The 23,143-nt window shown below is 52.1% G+C and overlaps 1 protein-coding gene across 2 annotated transcripts; it reads right to left on the bottom strand.

Annotated features, from left to right (window-relative positions):
• Positions 1-3,864: 3,864 nt before the first annotated feature.
• Positions 3,865-14,773, bottom strand: LOC122386328 (non-lysosomal glucosylceramidase-like). 2 transcript variants are annotated; one of them, XM_043375426.1, is made up of 16 exons: positions 14,413-14,773; positions 11,703-11,791; positions 11,136-11,473; positions 10,770-10,884; positions 10,405-10,529; positions 10,063-10,180; positions 9,778-9,901; positions 9,126-9,251; positions 8,756-8,872; positions 8,355-8,508; positions 7,988-8,087; positions 7,596-7,681; positions 7,077-7,395; positions 6,611-6,729; positions 5,954-6,139; positions 3,865-5,296 (listed from the first exon to the last, which is right to left on the bottom strand). In XM_043375426.1, the coding sequence occupies exons 1-16, from the start codon at positions 14,523-14,525 to the stop codon at positions 5,090-5,092; spliced, it is 2,436 nt and encodes an 811-aa protein (XP_043231361.1). In that variant the 5' UTR covers positions 14,526-14,773; the 3' UTR covers positions 3,865-5,089. The 2 variants fall into 2 exon arrangements, with proteins under 2 accessions (XP_043231361.1, XP_043231360.1); XM_043375425.1 differs by having other exon boundaries at positions 14,612-14,662.
• Between the last annotated feature and the right edge of the window lie 8,370 nt (positions 14,774-23,143).

Raw genomic sequence — 23,143 nt, 5'->3', positions numbered from 1 at the left:
ATGGCATTGTAGAGCGGAATCACAGGACAATCAAGCGCATGGCCTCGCGAGGTGGTATCACCCCACTCAAGGCAGTTTTCTGGTACAACCTGGCGGCAAAGGACGGAAGTGACCCGAGCACGGCACCAAGCGGGGGGATATTCACATATCGGTGGCGCCATCCGGAGGCCCAACCGAAGGACCCGGCTCTGAGCGAGGAGAGGATGACTCACGAGTACCGTGTCGGTGACCAGGTCTGGGTGAAGCCGCCCGGTGCCAGGTGCACTACCCGCTGGTCTACTGGCCAGGTGACCGGTGTGGTGTCGGGCAACACTGTGCTGGTGGATGGTGTACCCCGGCATGTGCTGGACGTTAGAAGGGTAACGCCAGAGGGGGGCAGCTAAGCTGACGTGTATAAGTGGTGTATGGGGTAGTTATTGATGCTGTGATGTGGACATCAAGGGGGCATGTGCTGGGCGGTGCCTAGTAATACGCCGCACGCGAGTGTGATCAGGGGCGGATCCAGCATTTTGCCAAGGGAGGGGCTATTCCGAATCGGGGGCCCCCCATCGATGGGGGCCCTACCTACCCCCAAAAGTTTAAGCCTGGATTTCGTCCACTTTATTTTTGGGGGCCCCCTATCATGCTTTTTTTTTGCAAAAAAAAAAGAAAATGAGAAAGTCGCCCGGGGGGCGCTATAGTCCCTATCGCCCCCCCCTGGATCCGCCCCTGCTAGGAGGCCTTGTATGTGAACTAGGAAGCCCTCTGTGATAGCTAGGAGGCCCTCTGTGCAGATGCGAGCGCAGGCCCTCAGTACAGACTTGGAGACCCTTTGTGTGGATGCGAGTGGAGGCCCTCTGTGGAGATTAAGAGGTCCTGTGTTGGCGAAGAGGATATCTGTGCAGGCTTGGAGTCCCTCTGTGCAGGATAGGAGACCTTCTGTGTGAGTTAGGAGGCCCTCTGTGTTGGCTAGGAGGCCCTTTGTTCGGATGCGAGTGGAGGCCTCTGTGTAGGCTAAGAGATTTTGTGTTTGTTAGGACATCTGTGCAGGCTTGGAGGCCCTCTGTGCAGGTTAGGAGGCCCTGTAAAAGTGGTCATCTCTGTGAGTATAAGAGACCTCCAAGTTATGAAAAGCTTCACCAATCTTCTAACAAAGAAGTCTTCTCAGCTAGTCTTCTAAGAAATAACTAAGTGGGTAGGTTAAAAAAAAAACTCATCGGATTTCGGCCACTTTATTTTCAGGAGGCCCCCTTTTCAGCTTTTTAACTTTTTATTTTATTTTTGAAAAAAAAATCGGCCAAGGGGGGGGCCATGGCCCCCATGGCCCCCCCCTTGTATCCGCGCCTGAGTGTGATATCATCTTGCGTTAGGATGGTCTGACCTATTGGGGCATTGATGGCGATTTGGAGGTTGTGAAGAGTTTTCGTCAAGAGTGAAGTGAATGAAAGTAATCTGGATTATTGGGTGATGTGTTGAGCGCGTTTGCTTAGAAAATATATCAATTCGCTACATTCATAGTGACAGTTTTAGGTGACAGAAGTTGGTGATGACAGTGGTCGGACACTGGTGACGGTGTTGGTAGGCTGGTGTCAGATGACAACGACCAGTGACCGTTATCTGTGACAGTCGTCAATGACCGGTGACACTCTCAGGCCTGACAGCGGTGGTGCCCCACTGACAGTCGGTGACAGCGCTCGGTGACAGTGCTCGGTGACAGTGCTCGGTGAGTCGGTGGTAGTAGTCGGTGGCACTGACGCGCGCCGCTGTGGGCGGGCGACGGCCGTCGGGACGCGCCGTCGAACGTTCGGACTCGGAGACGCCGCGCCGTGGGAGGGCGATCCGTTCTGTGTCCCATCCGTCACTGACGGTCTGGGGAGGATGTGTGAGGTGTCGGGCATTGGCAGTTGGTACTATATAGTGAGATTTGAATATTCAGATACCTAATGATGAAGTTATTAGTTACTTAATTTATTTTTTAATAAATTGCGTGCCTACTGTAGGTAATATAGCTGGAAATTGAGTGCAGATAATGCAATGTTATCCCGCGCGGGGCTGGGGGGTAAATTTTACCCCCCTCGCGAATTTTTACAATATCTCAAAAACGGCGGCGCGCAGCGCCGCCAAACTTTCAGTGCCTTTTCTTACATCAATTTGACACGTTCCCTGAAAATTTGAGCGAAACCCGTCGGATTTTTTTTTGAGAAATTGACGTTTTAGTGACGTCATGTTCGCCATTTTCGCCTCAAAAACGGCAAAATTTCAAACGCCGCTAACATCTTCATTTTTAAAGGAATCAAGACGTAATAAAAATGTTATATGGAATTCTACTTTGTCTATCAAATGGCTGTCTCGGTTTTTGAAAATTTTGGATTTGGGCCCAAATTTTTTCTAAAAAAACTGACTTTTTTGGGAAAATAATTATAAAATCCAAAATTTTGAGTGAATCGAAATAACCGGAATATATGTCAGAGAAGTGGTCTATGTGCACCTACATACCACTTTTTAGAAGAATCGGTTCAAAAATGTGGGAGTTATTCAAAATTTTATGACGTCACGACACACAAAAAAATTGAAAAATGTTTTTTTTTTGTTGAAGTTTTATACCTCGTACGAAAACAAAAATAGCACCATTCGACTCGCCGTGAAAAACTGCATCAGAAAGACACCTTTTTAGGCCTTAACAACCAACTTCAAAATTTGACCTCACTTGACCTGACCTTGACCTGACCTCGACCTGAAATTCATCCAGAGGTGGTCCATATCACTTATTGAGTGTGCCTATTGAATTTCATGAGTAAAATGACCCATAAAACATGTGTCGCACATGCCCCTTTCTATATTTTGTTTTTGGTGACCTGACCTGACCTGACCTTGACCTCTGAATGATATTGTATGCAACGAATATTGTCTTGGTAGCCTAAGAACACGTTTAAGGCAATCAGTCTCAGTCCATGACTCCATTCTTCGGCAACTACTGTGCAAGGCCGATACTGTAGAAACTTGCAATTTGTACCCTTGACCTGACATTGACCTCAAACTTTAAATTAAGTACGTTTTTAGTTGTTCGTGATGAGATCTTTCGATTGGCGTTTGAATTTTCCAAATCGGACCATTAGTTCAGGAGATAACAGGGGGGGGGTAAATTTACCCCCCCCCCCAGCCCCGCGCGTTCGGCTGGAGACCCCAGCCCCGCGCGGGTTTTTACATCCACGATATTTTTTGCTTCGTACTCTGATTTTCCCTATTTACTGATAACAAATTATGTCTGGCTTATTTATAGTCATGGAGAGTGGAGACAAACTGGCTCGTGGGTTGTGGTAGGCAGTGCACACTGCACAAGAAGCGCACAAGGAATGACGAAAAACGATTGTTTGTGGCAGAAGGCACATCCATGCATCATTGTGTCGTAAGCGTTTAGTTCAAGGCCAAATAACCGTTTAGTTCGAAGTCTCGTAGCCCCTGAAGGGCAGCACTGATTCTTTTGTAGCGATTCTGAAGTAGATAGTTGGAAATTCCCGACAAACCTGAACCCTGGACGGGACAGTTCTCTATGAAAACAATGGACGGGAAAATACGACACTACTATTCTGAGGGAGCGGAATGAGGCAAGCAATTAGGTATTGACCTACAATCCAGTTGACTTACAGGATGTCCCTCAGCCATAGACGGCGAGTAAGCGTCCTTTAATGTGCCCGTTATTCTCGGTAAAGTGAGTGACGGCGCGTAATCTGTTTCTTTTATGCTCGCGAGCTAGGACGCGAAAAGTGACATCATTTTTCGTCGATAGGAACATTTAATTTGTAAATGTAATATTCGTCCCCGCAGGTGATACCACACACATAGTACCTGCAGACACTCCACCGACATGTCTTGGGGAGCAACCAATTACAGTACAGCTTCAGCGTTTATTGACCAAGCACCTGCAACAATGATAAAATCACCGCTATAATATCCGCAGAAAACAGCGTAACCTGGACAAGGGCCGTTCACTCGCCGACGCTGGAGCGACGCTGGCCGGCTACCGTAGCTCCAGAACGCCTGTAACCGCCCGGCACGCCGGCGGTCCGGTCACCTTTCACAGACACAGACTGGCGCAATGTGCACAGAAATAGAAAACAAACACAAAACCGACCAATGGCGCACACGGTCCACGCGAGGACTCGACCTCAGACCGACGAAACGAGACAGACGCACGGCGTGAGGAAATGTATGGAAAAGCTGCCACCGGCGCAGGTGAAGCGCACAGCACTGGCCAGCCCGGCTGGGCAGACGGCGCCCGGCGGGTGGCGACCCAGCTCGACTGACTTGGGAGACATGAAGCGACACACGTGAATGAATGACTCACCATTCGCCGCGCCCAGAGCACAGCGAATGAGGCGCGGCGGCCGCCATCGGTGGAGGCAATGGTCTGCAGAAAAAACGACAGCCCGCAGGCCCGGGAAAGGGTAACAACACGACACAGCAGAAGCTCACGGACACTGGCGCAGAAGCGCTGATAGGCAGAACACCAGACACAGGCGGCCAGCCAGAAAAACGTCGAGCTCTGAACAAATGAATTACGTCGGTACACACCCAATGGCCGAGGAACGCAGGCAGTGTAAGGCACTTCAGTTCAACACACACACACACACGGCGTATGGAAAACAATGTACGGAAACAATGAGTGGCTGTGCAGAGGAATAACGATATTTTGATTGTGGTGTATTTGGACTGTAGTACCTACTTTAAGAGGACTATTGCTCTTTTCGGTGTCTTTCTCACTCTCTTTGAGTTCTCTTAACAGCGTACAGCGATCACGTACAGAAACAGAGCACAACCACGATCACCAATCAATGACATCAATCACATGCTCGATATTTTCTGACAGGATACCCGGCTTGTTCGTCGTTCCTGACGCGTAGCTAACTCCGATCGGTACTATTGGCCCCCGAAAATAGACTACAGAAAAATCACAACTGATAGAAAAGCGTTCACTCGTCCTGCATGGTTACATATGACTAGTGCATATTACACAAAGCGATTATATCAACCTGCAACACGTAGCATCAAAATCACACTCTCCAGCCTCTCCCCGTATCACGGAGGCCGTGCTCGCCGCGAACTAGTGGTTCTACTCCGCGCCACCAGGTGGCAGTGTGGCGCGGCGCTGCTCCCAGGCCCGCTGGATGGCCCAGATGCTCAGCGGCCGCATGTAGCCCACAGCCCGGTAGTGTTTCTCCGGATAGAGCGCCTCGGGCGTCTCGAAGCCCTGTCCGATCCGTTCGTAGACGGTGCGGTAGATGCCCTCGGCAGTGTGGAATCCCTCCTTGATCATCCCCTGGCGGGCGGGCGGACCGGGATCAGACACAGCAATCCGGAGGCCGGACTTTATCACAGACAGCGGAGCCCGAACTGACCTCAGTCAGATTACGCACAACAAAACAGACGTCACCATTCAGAAATACTCAACAGAAATTGATCCGGAAGTGCCCTACCCTCGGACAGACGCATTTGTCTAATGATAGTAATAAAAACAGCGCACTCAGCCATTCATACATAAAAAACAACACAAAAAGTTCCAGCCTCATTCACCATTCTGAATGATGTATCCGTTATCGAATTCGTTACATATCAAAAGCGCCTACACAACACCGAGGTCTATGAGAAAACAACATTAAGTTTAAAACATTGTTCATCAAAACAATGCACGAACCCCACAATAGTCCTGGAGTCTCTCTGATATCTCGTATCCACTACCCTCTCCACCACCGACCCCTTCCAGTCTGCTGCATTCACACCGCCCCTGCCGCGCTGTGGAGCCCTCACAGTGACCCCGCGGCGCCCCCGACTGTGGAGCCCTCACAGTTACACCGCCCCTGCCGCGCTGTGGAGCCCTCACAGTGACCCCGCGGCGCCCCGACTGTGGAGCCAACACAGTTACCCCGCCGAGTCTGTGGAACCCACAGTGACCCCGCGGCGCCCGCTCCGGCCTCACCTCATGTACCATGGTGGCGGCCAGCGCGTACGTGACGCCCGTCCACGTTTCCTCGCTCTGCAGCGTGGTGATGTTGCGCCGGCCGTCGGGCAGCATGCCGTTAATGGCGCCCTGCCGGCCGCCCTGGAACAGCAGCACGTTGTTCTCGTAGATGGTGCGCAGCGCCTCCTCCGTGTAGCTGAACACCTGCAGGGCAAGGGCAGGGGGAGGGAGGGAGCGAGAGTCGGAGCTGGTGTGTAATACAGGGCTAAACCTCGCCTGCGTCAGAATCATGGGATGCAGTTATATACGCGCATAGAAAGCCGGATAGCACCGGCTATCCGAATTCATTACTTAGTAATGTTACAATGTCGCCGGTACAAAACGCTGGTTCTCTGATTGCCGTATCCCCGGATGTTTCCTGGTTACCTAACCGCCGGGTTCCTGGTAACTGTACCCCCTTCTCCCGGTTCCCTAGTTACCTGTTCTGTGACGCCGGCGGACCTCAGGTACCAGTAGCCACACAGCTGGTCGGTAGGGTTCCCTCGGTTCCCTGGTGGTCCTTGGTCTCCCTAGTTACCTGTTCTGTGACTCCGGCGGACCTCAGGTACCAGTAGCCACACAGCTGGTCGGTAGGGTTCCCCCGGTTCCCTGGCGGTCTCCCGGTTCCCTATTTACCTGATCTGTGACACCGGCGGACCTCAGGTACCAGTAGCCGCACAGCTGGTCGGCCATGATGCAGCCCCCGTTGTCGCCCGGCGAGGTGTCGAACTTGTAGTAGGAGCCCGCCTTGTTCACTGCGGATGGGAGGAGCAGCACCCAGTGGTCAGTGCGAGAAATGACCGCGTGGTAACCGCGTGGAAAGAGACTTCGCACGGAAGATGAAGGGAAACTGCATAATGAATTATGCATTCACCAAGGCGCAAGTAGAGTGAAAACACAAAAATGCCAATGAAATGCGTGTACTTGACAGGTGCGAAATTATTACAGTCCAAAAACACGACAGGGCAACAGAACAAGGCACTCAATTATAGCCATTAGCCATCACAGCACTTTCCTCGCTCCCTACGCTGCAGCCTCACCCACGATCCTGTCAAGTTCCCACCGCAGTCCACTCCCCGGTCCCCACCGTGTTCCTCCTCACCTGTCCACAGTTTCTCCACGTAGACCTTCTGCGCGCGGGTCAGCAGCTCGGCGTACTGGGCCAGCGCGGGCTCGTCGCCCATCTCGCGGGCCATCTCCGCCATGGCGTACAGGGCGGCCAGCCAGAGGCCGCCGCAGTAGGCGCTCACGCCGCTCATCACCCACGTGTCGTACGTCTGGTCCGGCGCACCAGAGTTCTCGATCATACCGTCGCCGTCGGTGTCCCAGCGGCGCGCCACGGCCATGACGGCCTTGCAGGCGGGCCACATGGCCGAGAGGTAGCCGGTGCCGGCACCCACCGCTCGCTGGTCTCGGAACGTCTGCCGGCGGCGGCAGAGCGGTCAGACGGGCACGGCGAGGCGCGGATTCCACAGCTAACTAACTTGGGAGGCCAGCGGGAAGAACAAGAGAACGCAGGCCCGGCTTAAGGCGATCGTGACACATGATTTTCTTACAGAAATATTAACTCGTTATCAGTAGAACGAGCTCATCTCACAGGACGTTCGTAGACTGCACTCACCTGCAGCACGAACTTCAGGTTGAGATCCTTCCAGGCGGACACGTCGTGAATCTGGTAGCTGTTGATCTTCACAAACGGTATCTCACCTGAAACGGACAGGGATGCGAATACCATATTACTACAGTGTATGAAATTATAAACGTAGCTAATATACAGTGTCCAGTTATCTTACGCCCCAAGTCGAACCTTGAGTCGACAGTCGTGACTGATGGTTCCATCGCAGCCGACCCTCCCCACCAGTCGGCCCCATCGCACCCGACCCTCCCCACCAGCCGGTACGCCAGTCTCAGATCCGACAGATAGAGCGCGCACACCCTCACCGGGGTGCCGTGCTGGCCACCTTCTGCCTTCCCTATCCTCTCCCACAGTCAGAGAGAAACTCGTGCCCCTACCTGGCACGCCGGGGTTGCCGACGTCGTGCGGGACAGTGTTGGCCACCTTCCTCACTGCCGTCTGGCCCGTGTAGAGCATCTTACGGCGCTCCAGGTCCTCCTGAGAGGTCACAGACCCAGAGGGGACGGGACACGGGGTACGTGTCAGTGTAGAACTATCAACCGGGTGGTTCTACAGACAGAGAAACGATCTGCCAACTTGTCCAACGATGGTCTCCAACACAACCGGATAAATAAGTGAATAAAAGGAACGTACTCGAGGAAAGACCAAATCATGACTCTTCAAACGTGATATCACCAGTAACTCCATCATTGAATCCCTATACGCACCCCGTTCCAGTCCAATAAGGTCGTCACGCCCACCCACCTGTGTGACAAACTCGGCCATGTCGTACTGCAGCGAGAGCTGCAGCTGCGGCCACAGGTGGACCAGCGCCGGCGACGAGTAAAAGTGCACGTCGTACGTGTTGTACATGATGTACTCGTGGGACTCCAGGTACCCGAACCGGCCGTACTCCCGTCTGCGAGGGGGGGGGGGGGGTCAGCGGTACCGGGGGGTTGGGGACCAGAAGAGCAACGACTAAGATTAAAGTGATTGCAGTTGGAATTATGTGGCAGAATCCGTAGAATTCAGACGGTCAATCACGACCAAGTAATTTTGTGATGTTTCTTGATATGAAATGGCGTCGACTAAAGGAAGAAGATTTTCAACCAGATATTTTGCACCTCTATAATTGTTGTCATTGTCACGAGGTCAGTGAGGCTCACCTGGGGTCCGAGTGGGGCAGTTTGTCGGCGTCGGCCATCTCCAACCACAGGCTGCCGCCGTCCGAGATAAAGTACAGCTCGTTGAAGATGGCAGACTTGTACCAATCCGGCAGCTCCCTGCAACGGCATAACAATATAATTGCAGGCACACACCACCAGAATGATAGCAACGATAGCCTAAACAACAAGCAGAGACAGCGGCACGTTTCCGCAGTTCACTCCCGGCACTATCAGCACCCCCCAGTCGCCACTCCCAGTTCGCTCACCACCCCCGTCTCCTAAACTCACGGGTTGCTCAGTGTCCCTGTGTCTCTCAGCACCCCCCAGTCCCCACACCCAGTTGGCTGAGCACCCCGTCTCCTAAACTCACGGGTCGTCGAGCACGGGCTGCTGCCAGGCGTCGATGGCATCCTCCCAGCGCCGGTAGTTGTCCAGCGCGTACTGGCAGAGTCGCTCGGCGCCCTGCCGGCCCGCCGCGAACCAGCGACTGTAGTACCTGAGGACGGCCGGGACACAGGCGTTAGAGAAGGGCAATACAACGAATCCACAGCGGTAGCATCACGTTTTATATCGCAACGACAATACGAGTAAATATGGAATAGCACTGGTTAGCTCGTCATGACGAGTGATTTTCGATCACCGCAACAATAAACTGTCACAAATGTAAATTGTGTTGCTGAACGATGGTGTAACACGACTTTCGTTTCAACACAAATAGGTACTGTGTTCATCCGATAAAACACGAACCACAACGACTATAAGAGAATGCCTCGCAAGTCGCAATGTTTCAGATGTCGCGCCTATCAGAGGCCATCGCAGCGCTCAAAATCCGCAGTGTGTGCGAGCAATAAGGTGACGGCTGTTTTACGACAGCACGCCCACATTTCTGTAGTGAAATCACATTGAACAAAACGCTTGATCGCACTAAAAAAACGTCCAACTTGAATCGGCTGCTTCTGTTCACAACCAAACGGCCAACGAGTGACTGTAGTTGCACCCGGCTCGTGCCCACGCCGACTGACCTGGTGACGGGCTGCACGGCCGTTCCGAACCGCACCTCGGGCATGTGCCAGGCCAGGGCCATCTCCACTGAGCGCCGAGAGCCGGCCGGTACCGTCACCCGCGCGCTGACCGCCATACCGGCCTCTGAGAGGGTGGAAATAAAACGTGTTAGGTAATACAGTGCTCGCATCAATATCCGAAACCCGTAAAACACACATTCTAGCGTAAACACTCACGGTTACCTACATGACAATTATAAGCAGTGCCAGCGGCACGGTCTGGCCACACGCCTGATTACGTCATACCTGAGGTGTTGTTCTGTTCCAGATTGAGCGTCAGACCTCCGTCCGCAGACAGCTGGTTCCAGAGGTCGAGCCCGTCTCCCGAGGGCCGGAACGTGCTCTTACTGACCAGGACTCCCTCCTAGAAACAACCGTCTCGTCAGGTCAACGAACTCGTGACTCGTCAAGTGAACAACAGACGATTGAACTGCTAGAACTCTGGTACCGCGCATCATCTAAATAGCCATTACACCTTTGCAAAACTATATAGGTACTAAGTCCCAACAAACTCATTTATCGTTTTCAACCAGTGACGATTCTCGGATTCAAACTCCCCGGTGTCAGAGCCCACCAGCGGCAGCCCACCTGGGTTCTGGCGGCGATGACGTACTGACAGGGCACGCCGCCGATCTCCTGGTCTATAGTGAGGCCCGACACCCCGCCAGCGGCGGCCGGCTCCGGGTCCAGGGACGACACCGCGCAGTTCAAACCTGGATACACACGTCAGCGAGTGTATAACGACACGCCGCGCAGCGCTGAGCGCAAAGGTCACAATGTAAACATGTGCTGTTATCAGTGAATGAAAACAGCTCAGGGTCTCTAGATCTATGACGAACGTGGGTGGTTTCAGACTGTAATGGAATAGGTAGCAAAACAAAACGTAAAAATGACAAACTGGAGAAATCAAGCTCCACAGGGTGTGGGAGCCAGAAGGATTTGTCGATTCGTACTGGAGTGTTTCCTGCCGATGCCGTTCTCGAAGGTGAACGTGATGCTGACCGTCCTCTCCTCTGTGCCCGTGTTTTCCACGTCCCAAACGAACACGGCGCACGGCAGTGAGGTGTCCTGAAAACAAACATCGCAGCTGGCTTTCAAAAACAGTATGGTGTAATGCGTCAGCACTTGCAACTAATGTCAATTCAAAAGATAAGAGATTGTGGTGCAGTTATGACCGAACTGAAAACATCGCTATAGACGCCGTATTTTACCAGGACAGATACAACCGATAGTTACGGGACGGCCATCCAGGGACATAATATATAGGTATCTAAGTGGCTATGAAGAGGCAACCCGTAGAGAATGTTCCGTGTTCGTACCTTGTAATTGTGCGGTATGACTGGCGACACCTGGCGGCAGCCGAGCCTGAGCCGCTGCTCCGGCAGGCGGTAGTCGGTCCAGGCGCGCGGGTACAGGCCGCGGTACTCGGCCTGCGCGCCCGGGAACGACCACCGCCAGCCGGAGAGGTGGCCGCCGGCCGGCGGGCCGCACGCGCTCAGCACCTGACTGTGGCTCTGGGCGCCGTGGACGGTGACGATAAACTGGTCGGCGGCGGCCGTGGTGTACTCGTACAGACCGGGCCGTACTTGGAACCGCGTGAACTGGCCGCAGAAGCCGCGCCCGATGGTGCCGGCGCCGATACCGCCCAGAGGCACCCCTGACGGACACACCGGCGGTCTTAGTGCTGCTAGTACTCACAACTGGGGCCACACCTGCACCCGACTGGACACAATGTTCACCTACAATCTACATACTGTATGATCCAACTTTTAATGATTTTCAATTGAAATATGATAAACTTGTCTAGTATGTATCAGTGACCTAAATCCATTTTCTGATTATGGTGGATAATGGCAGCTGGGCAGATAAACACAGGCATTACTAACCATATATTTGTTTTCCAGACACAGGGTTGAGCTGGTCAATGAAGGGTTTCTTTCCTTTGAACCACATTCCAACATACCAGACCAAATATCTGAAACAAAGTGATTAGGTAGAGTCACATGAGTCAGATGAAAGCAGTCCAAAGCATAAACCCTGCATCGCTCTCAGACTAAAACATTTGTCTAATACAGGAAAGAATGATAAGTGCAAAAATGGAAGCAATATTTAAATTACAATTTGAGGCTGCTTGAGCCCAGTTAGAGGACAGAGGTAGGTACCAGAACTCTAAGGTTATAGATGTGCCATAGATGAGAGATATACAAATTCAATTTTAAGTGCATCAAGAGATTGAAATTCAGCCCCAATCTCCAAGATATTATTTCTTGTTTTGTTAAGTGAGCACAAAGAAAATGAATGGCTGAGAAGTTCTCCTTTCCTTCAAGAGTCTGCTACCTTCAATAGCTGTGGAACAGGTAGATAACGAGTTATCTGCGGGGCAGGTGCCACCAACAGCTTTCTGTTGGATCCAGGCAGGGTTTACATATTGTTGGGCCCATATGCATGTAACATCTATGTGAGATTACCCACAATGCTTGGACTCATTGATGACTTCAATGGTGACCAGAGTATTTGAAGTATGTAGAAACCTAACTTCCTAACCTAATCTAACCCAATCAAGTCAAACCTATCTTTATTTCATCTGACACATTAAGCTAAATTAAATTTAGTGAAGCTGGCAGGTTAGCTTTGGCTACAGTAGGCCTGGTGCAAGGCTATATAAACCAGGTAGAACGTTCCCGACGAAAAAGTGGTGACAAGCGATAATTAGTAGCCGCGACCCTCACTTGTTCAAAACTATATCCGCAAGCAGCATTTACAGGCTAGCGGAAATCGACCAATCGGCGTTCGGCAATACTCGACGCTGATTGGCCCGATGCTCGTGACGAAATTGCGGGGGACTGTAGCTATTCCCCTATGGCGTTTAATAGACTTACGGCTTTTGAAGGTGATTTATACCAGTTTTTGTTGGTTTTGAGGCCATTTTTGAGCTTGGATATTCTTTCTGTGACTTTTGACTGTGTAATAACGACATTTAATCATAACATTTCTATTTACTACCGGTGTCACATCGGCCAAAAAGACCGTAAGTACATGGGATAGACGGACCACTGCTGATGGGGCCACACATGCCGGCGTGTGGTCATCGGAGGTCCATGAGGGCTCGACATAGGCCCTTCATGAGTCGGTATAGGCCCGGTGGGTCCAGTGCAAGCCTATCAGGGGCCGGTGCTGACCCAACAGGGCCCAGTGGCATATAATGTAAGGCTGTCTAGGGACGTTGAGGGCTCATGGGGACCATATAGGACCAATAGGGACTACAAAAGTCAATCAGGGGCCATTTAGGCCAATAAAGGCACTTCAGGGGACTTGAAAAGGTCATTCAAGAGCTGCGGTGGGCCCATGAGGGGACGGCACTGGTCCAGCAGGTGCAGTCAGGGGATGTTGTACGGGTTTCTCAGTGGCCCATTTGGGCATATCAGTGACCAATTTGGACCCAGCAGGGGGCTTTGTAGACCTATCAGGGGCTGGTGATGGTTCATCAGGGGCCAGCGTTATAGTCCATCGGGGCACGGCATATGCCCATCAGAGGTAATTGCGAGCCCACGCTGAACAATGATGGCCCTTCAACGGCCCCTAATGGATCTACATTGACCCATGGGCCATAATGTGTCATGTATGCCCCTATGACAGGCCTACTCAGACCCCTGATGGACATTCCCGGCGTCTAATGACCCTATACTGAATGCTGATGGGGCTCTAAGTTTCTCCAATAACCCTTCGTCAACCCATTATTACCATACGCTGGCACTAGGGGCCCCACATCAGCCGCAGGGCAGTCCGTGCCATGGCAGCATGTCTTTTCGGCCGATATTACATCGGTAATATTTATTAAAATCATGATTTTATGGTGTCATTATATAGCTAACAGTCATAAGAAATATATTTCAACTCGAAAACAGCTCCAAACAGCATATAATTTTAAAGAACCCCCTCCGAAATCCAAAAGCCTATTCGGGTCCATAGAGAATAACTGCGGTCCCCCACAATTTCGTCACGAGCGTCGGACCAATCAGCGTCGAGTACGGCCGAGCGCTGATTGGTGAATTTTCCGCTAGCGTGTAAGTACTGCTCGCGGAACAAGAGTTCGTCGACAATCCTCCACAAACGTCTGTCACCATTTTTCGTAATGCTAAACAGCCGGAGCGTACCCCCCTGGCCTGGTGGCTGGTTAGAGTATGTTTGGTTAGGTTGTTTAGGTCAGGTATGTTATGAAAGATTAGATTAGGTGGCATAGGTTAGGTCTGGTTTGTTTAGTTTTGATGAGTTACAAAGAATAATTGGTAGAAGATAGATGAAAAATGCTTAAAAAATTCACAAATAACATCATCAACATGCTGCAGTATTGTGGGAAATCTTTCACAAATGGCACATGCATACCGCCCCATTAATATACCAACCTTGTATGTTTACAACAGAAAGCTATTGTTGATGCCTACCCAACCAATACCGATAACATTAAGCCCTGCAGTACTTGGAGGTAAAATCTGCGAACCTTCGAAGAAACACTTGATTAATTAAAAAGTTTTGAGCGACATGAATGTACATTTCAACCCATAAAAGGTTGAATAACATTTTCAGCACAGGGCTTACCTGAGGCCAAGAGGAACCAAGTCCCAGACCTGACTAAGGCTTGGAACGATATTTCCATCCCACTTCTCTGGAAACTTGTGGTCCAACTTTACTTGAAACCCATACTTTGTCATGGCTTCAACAGTTCAAGTTCAGAGCCTGCTGAAAAAGCAAAATTCGACCGACTGGTGGGCCAGTGGCATTCACCAAACAGAAATATACGTGACGGACAGGACCAAGGCCCTAAACCATAGACAGGACCAATGCCCTATATGAGGACACCAAATCCACAAAATTGCAATTTGCAAAGCACATGCCGGCCCGTGGGTTGGCATCTCAATAAAAAGTTGGAAGTGCAGTTTTTTCCAAACAGTTGTTTATCATGCGTTAGCGCAAATTACCCAATGCAATTCAGCCTCAGATAAAATTACGTCATCAAGCTATTTCTCATTGGCTCTAATTCGTCAGCGAAATATCTGCGTTCGAAGCAGCCTGTCTTAGAACAGGATGATTTATGTCTTTGCTGCGCCAGTTATGAAATATTCAGAACGTTGATCAATTCGGCGATGGATTCAGATTCACACTTATAACTACCTACTCACAAATAATTTTGCCAATACACAATGTGATGCTGCGAACGCATATGCGAACCAAATTATCAATTACGCCTTCAGGAGGTGATAGCAATGCTATCCAGCAGTCACGAAGCATGAGTAGTGACGACCAACCCAAGGCCGTATCCATGCGCGATTCAACACTGCTGACTGCTGCCCTCTGGTGAGTGTGGTGATCATTGGACTGTTGCAGAGGACGCCACCTTATAGGTACGCTTTGCTCAAGAGCGATGCCGTAAGAACGATGCCAGTGGAGGTCAGTACCCAGTCATGCAAGGGGCGTATCGTTTAACCCGCGCCCTGCTGGGGGGGGGGGGGGGTGTTTGAACACCCTCCCCTTGTGGTTTTTTGCGAATACGCGCCCTGCTGGGGGGGGGGGGTGTTTGAACACCCTCCCCTTGTGGTTTTTTGCGAATATCTCAAAAAACGGCGGCGCGGAGCGCCGCCGTTTTTGGTACACCTTATCATACATCAATTCTACACATGTTGTGAAAATTTCAGACCAAGGTCATTCAAGGTCAGGTTACCAGGTCACTTGAAGTGACCTCACCTCATAAAAAGTTTCAATGTCTGTCATAGCTACACCGAGTGACCGATCGCTTTGAAACTTTCAGCGATTGCTAAGAGCAATAGCATGTACAAAATGTATATCTCAGAATTTTGATATCGATGACCTAAGGTCAGGTCAATTTTGCGACCTTCCCATTATAAGTCAATGGGAGAAAATTGAAATGCGCCTCTTTTGGATGAAAGACATTATAGACACTCCCAAACACCGAATTACAAGTGGTTTAGACACACTGAACATGAAAATGGTGTCCGTGACCCTTGTTTATGCCCTGAGGTCATCTTAGGTCACGAATGGTATCTAACAGTTTTTCGCAAATAACTTTTGATAGAGGTATGCTAGAGCGATGAAAACGCCTTAGATGTATTCAGCTCGACGATACGGATCGACTGATATGCAACATGACCCTTTCCGGTCAGGTCATGACCTTGACCTGAGTTCAAATTTTCAAGTTGACCTTTCAAGGACAAGTTATAGTTCATTCGATGCGTCTTGACGAGAGGAACACGATGCCGGTGAAAGTAAGCTCGTACAAGGCTTGGGTCAAAAGTTATTGCAGAAAAACTGTTTCCGAAAAAATCGGCTATTTTTGCAGTTTTTGCCCCCTGCAGGCAAAACCGTTGAAGTTAGGTCAAATCTGAGAGAATTAGTCAGAAAGGGCGTTAATAGGGTTATCGAATGCGCTTTTCGGCGACGCTGTAGCTCTATTGGTTCCCGAGTTATGCGTTGGCTTCTTGGAAATTTTCGACATTCGACCTGGAAATCGGCGAAATTTTGCCTTCAATGACCTCTGGTGACCTGACCTTTGACCTGACCAAAAAATTGACCGGAATGTTTTCGTCATTATTTTTGACGCTCTTTCGAACGCCGCCTTCCGCGTATCGCTACGTGGCCCAGGAGCCGAGTTACAAGGGGGGGGGGGGGGTGTTCAAACACCCCCCCCCCCAGCAGGGCGTGGAAATCCAGGACCCCCAGCCGGGCGCGGGTTAAGGTGCCATTCTTATTGGTGAATTATTATTTCGAAGCTCGGGCACTGCGCGGATGGTTGTGCCCTTAACGTCAACCCTCATGGATCCACCACGTGCCAAAAGACAAAAGTCTATTAGTGGATATTCTACTCACTTGAAAGGGATCCCTACCTGATAGGGATGAATAGTCTGGCTGTATGAAGGTCGCAGGAATACGATGATCGTGTGAGGGACAGTTCCACTGTACCTAATTTGAAAATGTGTCCGCTCCACCTACAACGAAAATGCGATACCTAGGTATCCCTTCACGTCTACTAACTTACCTATCAAGGAAACGTCTTAGATATTTAGGCACTAAATATCCTCAATAGTAATTTTGCCTATTTTGTTAGGTAGGGCTCTTTCGGTCTGACAAGTCCGAAAGGATAGCTTGTAGGAATGAGGGGGAGAGATTGGTCTGTGCGGATACCCTCGCTAGTCGGCGCGGCTAACATAGTTAGCCAATGGACAGGTCACCTAGCCCCCTGACACTCACCGTCACCGCACCCGGTTACGGGCCTACCCCTAGGGAGCTTCCCGGCCGCATGGGATAAAGTCCGTCCAGTCCGGAACAGAGGGCTGAGGTGTGGAGAAATAGGTATTTGACTATCCTGAGGATGGAATCGACGGAACGGGGGATATCGGCATCTATACCCTTTTTTTCTCTTTACAGCGAAGCCATTCCTTTTAACGGTGACCGTGGTGGCTCCTATGTGCTCGTAGTTATACGATGCCGAGTGCATGTTGTTGTACCGGGTACCCACGCCAGCCTCCAGGCCGCTGGCTGAGTCTGACACTGACCACCTCTGACCCGTGTGTCAGCTCGGATCGAGCTCGAATCACGCGGATGACGCGGCGCGGATATCGGCTGCAGGTGCAGACGTCAGCCGCCATCTCTGGGCGATGTGGGTTCCACGAACTGTGTCTGCTACTGCAGCGTATCAGCGGGACGGTAAATGTGGGCCTACCGTGTGTCAATTCTCATCCACTGACTCATTTGGTACACAGATAACAGATTGGTCGGAAAAAGTGCAGCTGCGTTTGATGATAAACCGCGGAAAGTCTCAGACATGATGTCACTCAGCGTTGATGCAACAAAACATGCATGAGAGGCAGAACAGAAAAGCGAAAGTATAGAAACCAGACAGATTATTTTAACGAGAACCACCTTACGTGTCTTAGTTGCACTGAAAACAATTTAACCCAAGACCGACGAGTAAATCGGTGTTTCACGGGTACCCCTATCCGCAACCATTTTTAACCACCCTCCCAGGAGTACAGTAATGTCCCATTGCAGTGTAGTCGTCCCTGCTCTCAGCGGACATGTTCGCTGAGAGCGGTTATATCCGCTCAGAGCAAGTACGACTACACCGCAATGGGATCTAGCACTACTCCTGGGAGGGTGGTTAAAAATGGTTGCGGATAGGGGTACCCGTGAAACACCGGTTTACTCGCCGGCCTTGGGTTAAATTGTTTTCAGTGTGGAGACCTGCCTTCCATTTTGTTACCGAAATTTTGGACCATTGCAGCCGGCCGGCTGGGACAAAGTATATTGGTGTGGCCGTGGCCGTAATAAGAGTGTGGCAATATTACCGTATAGCTGTTACAATATATCGTCAGGTGATCTTTATCTCCTTTATTGCCGCCCGTATATCCCTGATCGGGGAACTGGCCCGCGCGACCGAAACGGGCCGCCCGGCTTACCGAGACAAACATGGACCGACTGAAGGCCGGCCGGACGGCCCATGTCTCCCAGTGACAGAAAGTTATCCTTTCAGCTCCCGTATGTACCTACGACTGCAACTCTAAAGCCGAATATAACTCCCGGCAAATCGGAGCCTAGGAATATTCTATCTAACTTCTGTGGATGGCAGAGATGACAGGTCCTGAACAAGACATGCAGATTGCGACATAGGGCACAAGACCCGTAAAAGACAAGCCAGTTCGTCTTTTAATTCAGCTTTTTAGGAGTCACACGCAGCAGAGACCAGTGCGGCGACGGCTCCGGTAGCAGCTGATCGGGTGTATTTTCTTTCACTGGCGCGCACACAACAGTGCTGGCTGTGCCATCGACCCGGTCCTGTAGGACAGGACAGGGCGGCAGGCGGTGCCGATACAGGAGGTGCGCGGGGGAGGCCGTGCCTGGCGCCGCCCGGGCCGGGCGGGGACGGTGGGGACGGTGGGCCATGACGGAGCTGACAGGGGCCGTGGCACACAGACAGGCACAGACGCACACGCACCAGACACGCATGTATGTACGCAATTTTAGGCTATAATCAGCCTGAAATCATGAAAAGCCTGATTGCTGGCACTGAATATAGTTGTCACGAAACGTGTCAACTAGCGCATAATGGGCAGAACACTTATTTTTTAACATAATTGCCTTCTGTTTACTGAAAAATTGAAATTACTTCCATAAAAGAAGGCCTCGAGTTTTCTGTACGAGCGTTCCAGGGCATCTATGTAATTGGCATTCACCGCCATGAACAACCAATGGACTTATGATCCCTTATAACTAGCTTGGCCCTCAGTGGCTGCGCTTGTCGTCCGACACCAGTAGCTCGTGATCATTTCTCGGAACCTGACTCCTGGCTTCCTCATGAACGGGCCGGTTCCACTTTGGCAGCCATCTGCACGACTCTCGGGCGGCCTGAGCCGACCTCGGGCGGGCGCCGGCCATTGATAAAACAGGTCATTACTGGTCGCAGTGGGGCGAGGAGAATTTAACGAGCAATCGTCGGTCTCCACATTGGCGGCCGCTGTTAGCACTGATTGATGGCGGAATTATGCGGCGGCCGGCGCGCCGGGCCGCCGGGCCGGGCCGGGCCGAGCGGGAGCCGATAGGTGGGGCCCGCGGGAGCGAACCGGGGCGCTTGGAGCGGAGAGGGGACCGCCGAGCACTGGGAGCGGAGTAGGGACCGCCGAGCACTGGGAACGGAGTGGGGACCGCCGAGCGGTAAATGGAGGACAGAGCCGCGACCACCGCTCGACAAATTGGAGAGGAGATGACCGATGATAGGGTATTCGTCGGTTGAGAGGACTTCTGAACGCTTATTTCTTTATTGTTTTCCATGAATTATGAGATGTGTGAGAGATGAGCACAGGTAATGATCCTGTAAAATCAGGCATGCCGTTTTTATGGTCGCCCTAGGCTTTCATCGGTGTTAAGTTATCGGATCTCTTTTTCCTCTTAAAATATGGCTCTCAGTCGTTCGGTTTCATTCGTCTCATTGGCGTCCGGAACTGACAGGTTTCGCCGGTGACAGGCGTCCGGAACTGACAGGTTCCGCCGGTGACAGGCGTCCGGAACCGACAGATTCCGCGGGTCTCACGCGTCCGGAAGTGACAGTTTCCGCGGGTCTCAGACTTCTAGCAGTGACCGCTCGCGCGGCGGAAGTCGCTGATTGTCGGCCGGTGAGGAAGCGGCCGCTCCGTTCCCACCATTACCCCACGGCGCTCACCACGGCGCTCACCACGGCGCTCACCACGGCGCTCCCAGCGCTCCGGTCGAGCCCACCTGTGTCCACTGAGAACCACAGCGTCCCGATCTCGTGTCAAAGGGCCGGTCAACAGCCGCAGACACGTGTTCTGCGCTGTCCGACAGCGGCAACGTGCGAACCGTGCGATCAGCCTTCGACATTTTTATCAACAACTATCTGAGATTGGAGAGGCGAATAGAGGTCTTTTTAATGTTTCACACCTGTTCGTTGTAACGTGTAAGACAAAGTGCTGTAAGATACTGTCACTTCTGTCTCCCATAACTTGTCCCGTGTAGTTTTAACAAGCGTAATGGCCCTGGAACTGGTGTGGCGGCGTGAAGTGGCGCATACCAACATACCAGACAGGCCGTAATCACCAATCTACGAGTATCTGCCGCTCTCGGGGACACTCCCACGTGTTCATGAGTGCTCCCGGCGCGGCGGTGGACGCTGTTAGTGGTCACGGCAGCGTCAAAGGGTAATGATCACTGGACTCTGACGTTTCACCCAACAATTTATGTGGGACGGTGTTGATTATTTCTTAGGCTTCACCAGCTCGGCCAGTCGCCCTCTTCACTTGTTTTATTATCTGCAGGAATGTGTAGGCATTGTCGCATTTCCAAGCACAGAGTAGGTAGGTAAATTTAATCGCTACCTAAGTCATTTTTCGTTCAGGCTCTTGACGATAATTAGGTAGGTAATTGTTTATTATCGATTGTTTGCTGCCCGCTGCTCCTCTTTTCTGTTTCCTCTTCTCTCCCTCCCCCCTCTCTCTCTCCTCTCCCCTCTCGTTCACTGCCCCTCTGCCTCCTCACCGCGCTCCACAGTCCAGCGGCGCTGCGCGGACGGCTCCGTCACGTTGTTTGTGAGACGGCGGCCGTCAAGTGCCGACTGAAGGGTGCTACGTATCAGCTGCGGCCCACCTACGGCACCAAACAGCCACCTTAATGAGGCCATGTCGTCGGCCGGCCGCTGACAGGTACCGCCCCCCCTCCCCGGTCCCCCCTCCTGCAGCGTGTGACCGGCACCTGGTCCTGCGCTGTCCCGCTGCAGGTCCTGCGCTGCCCTTCTGCACTGCCCCGCTGCAGCGGGACCAGCTGCGCCCGCTCAGCGGCCGCGTTTGAACGGTCCGTGCCACTCAGCGCGGTCAGGTGTGTCCTTGAGGAAACTCTGGGAACTGGGCAGCAGAGAGCTGATTAGGGAAGTCGGCCGGTAGTTAAGGAGTGGTGAGATGTCTGGGAACCATGTCCATTCGGTCCTGAGTCAGAGAAGTGGACTGACGGGGTTCGGTTGGTATACAGAAATTTGCTTTCTGTTCTTTGTAACACATTGGGTTTTCGTTGTCCGATGCACATGTTTTAATCGGAAGGTGAGTTTTGGAAGCCCATTAAAGCCTAAGGTGTCTGCATTTTCGTTTTTTTGTTGCAAGATCAAATGCAACTTGCAAGTCGTTCGATATGAGATTATCACTTCTGGTCTGCAGCAATGGCTGAAACGCCGAGATCGCCATCTGAGCGTTACCGGGAGCGTGCCGGTGTCTGCCGGGCTGCCGGGTCCGCGGGGAGCGCCGGGAAGGAGCTGCGACGGGTCACGACCGGCCGTCGGAGGGCCACTGAAAGCTGCAGGAAGTCGGCGAACGGCCGGCGCGCCGCCGAGGGCCATTACCGGCCGAGTCGCGGCCGTACCGCCCGGCTCAGATCGCGCGCGGAACGACCGCCGCACCGCCCGCGTCCCACGGCGCCGCGTCCCGACACGCACCGGCGCACAGAATGCCGACAATGTCGCCGCCGCCTCAATAACACCCAAACTAATTGAACATAAATATTGTGAATGGCGCAACAGTAACGTGCCGGGAGGCGCTATGAAGATTCCTGTCTCGGTGGGGTTCGCTCGCGCCCCGTCGGCCGGGGTCGCGGGACAGGAGGGGACAGGACGGGTGGAGCTCGTTCGTCTCTGTCAGACCGATCAGATAGGACGCCGCGACAGGACCTGCTCGTGTTCGGAGGTGTCGGCCCGCTCAGAAATCGGAGATAGTGGAGCGACTGCTCCGGATTCCACAGAGACGCATGCTGCCGGCCGGCGCGGGACGGGTCGGGCCGAGGTTCCAGCGCGCGGGGCACGAGCGGGCGTCCGCCGCGCGTGGGCAGGTGACGGGAAAACATCCCCCGCACAGCCGCCGCCGCGCCGCCGCAACAACACCGGGTATCGTGGGAATCTGGGACCGCTGAAGGCGACTTCGTGTCCGCCCGTGTCCGCTCGTGTCAAAACAGCATTCACTGAATAGGCGCACAAATGATAAATGATAAAAACCTGCTACAGATATTCAAAGGAATGCACTGCTAACAATCTGTTTCAAATATGATACGTCAGATCAGCGTGTTACGCAAAACATTTTGCTCTGAAGCCTTTCAACGGGGCTTCGAAATTCAGCAGTAATGTTTTGGATTTGATGCCAGAAAATGGAAGAAAATGGACAAAGAAAATGGAAAATGGAGTGTTTGACTGCAATGATCGTCTGAGCCAAAACAATAAGCTAAGCTTTAAGATCTTTCCATCGCATTTTTAGCATACCTACCTCATGACAGTTCAGTACCAGTTCCTGTTTCCAGACAGGCTCAGGACCCTGACCCGTGTCAGTTCATAGGCGACCCACGTCATATTCATACGAATTTTCCTCACATCCCGCTGGTTCTGTGTCGTTTCCACTGGTTGGCTGTCCGTGCCGTGTCGCTGCCTGGATGGCCGCTGTGACCCGCCCGTCACACCGGCCCGTCGTCCACAAGGCCACAAGGTCACTCCGCGTCCTCAGGCCGACACGTGGGAGGGAGGGCCCCGGGGCCGCGGCCGACCTTGCCACTGACGGCTGGAAGTGATGGGGCAACAGAAGCCGGCGTATTGTGGTAAACAGTCAGCACAACAGGCGCGTCAATTACGATGAAATGGCAAAACACAGCCGGGAAGAAAAAAACGCACAGTCGCAATTGAAGATGATGTGAAAATTGCGTCGGTGGTGTGGGGCTGTTCTGTGCAAGCAAACAAACAAACATGAAACAAACCATATTGGTAGGTACCTATGTCATGGCT

The sequence above is a fragment of the Amphibalanus amphitrite genome, unplaced genomic scaffold, assembly GCF_019059575.1.
Source record: "Amphibalanus amphitrite isolate SeventyFive unplaced genomic scaffold, NRLGWU_Aamphi_draft 000247F_arrow, whole genome shotgun sequence".
Classification (NCBI taxonomy): Eukaryota; Metazoa; Arthropoda; class Thecostraca; order Balanomorpha; family Balanidae; genus Amphibalanus; species Amphibalanus amphitrite.
Note: the sequence above shows the minus strand (reverse complement) of the source record. Positions and strands in the feature narration are given on the sequence as shown.

Excerpts from the sequence above, each read along its gene's own strand:
- LOC122386328 (XM_043375426.1), bottom strand. The coding sequence starts at position 14,525 with ATGACAAAGTATGGGTTTCAAGTAAAGTTGGACCACAAGTTTCCAGAG. Across the intron at positions 11,792-14,412 it reads TTGGTTCCTCTTGGCCTCAG|ATATTTGGTCTGGTATGTTG; the intron begins GTAAGCCCTGTG and ends ACTTTGTTTCAG. Across the intron at positions 9,902-10,062 it reads GGAACAGAACAACACCTCAG|AGGCCGGTATGGCGGTCAGC; the intron begins GTATGACGTAAT and ends CCACCCTCTCAG.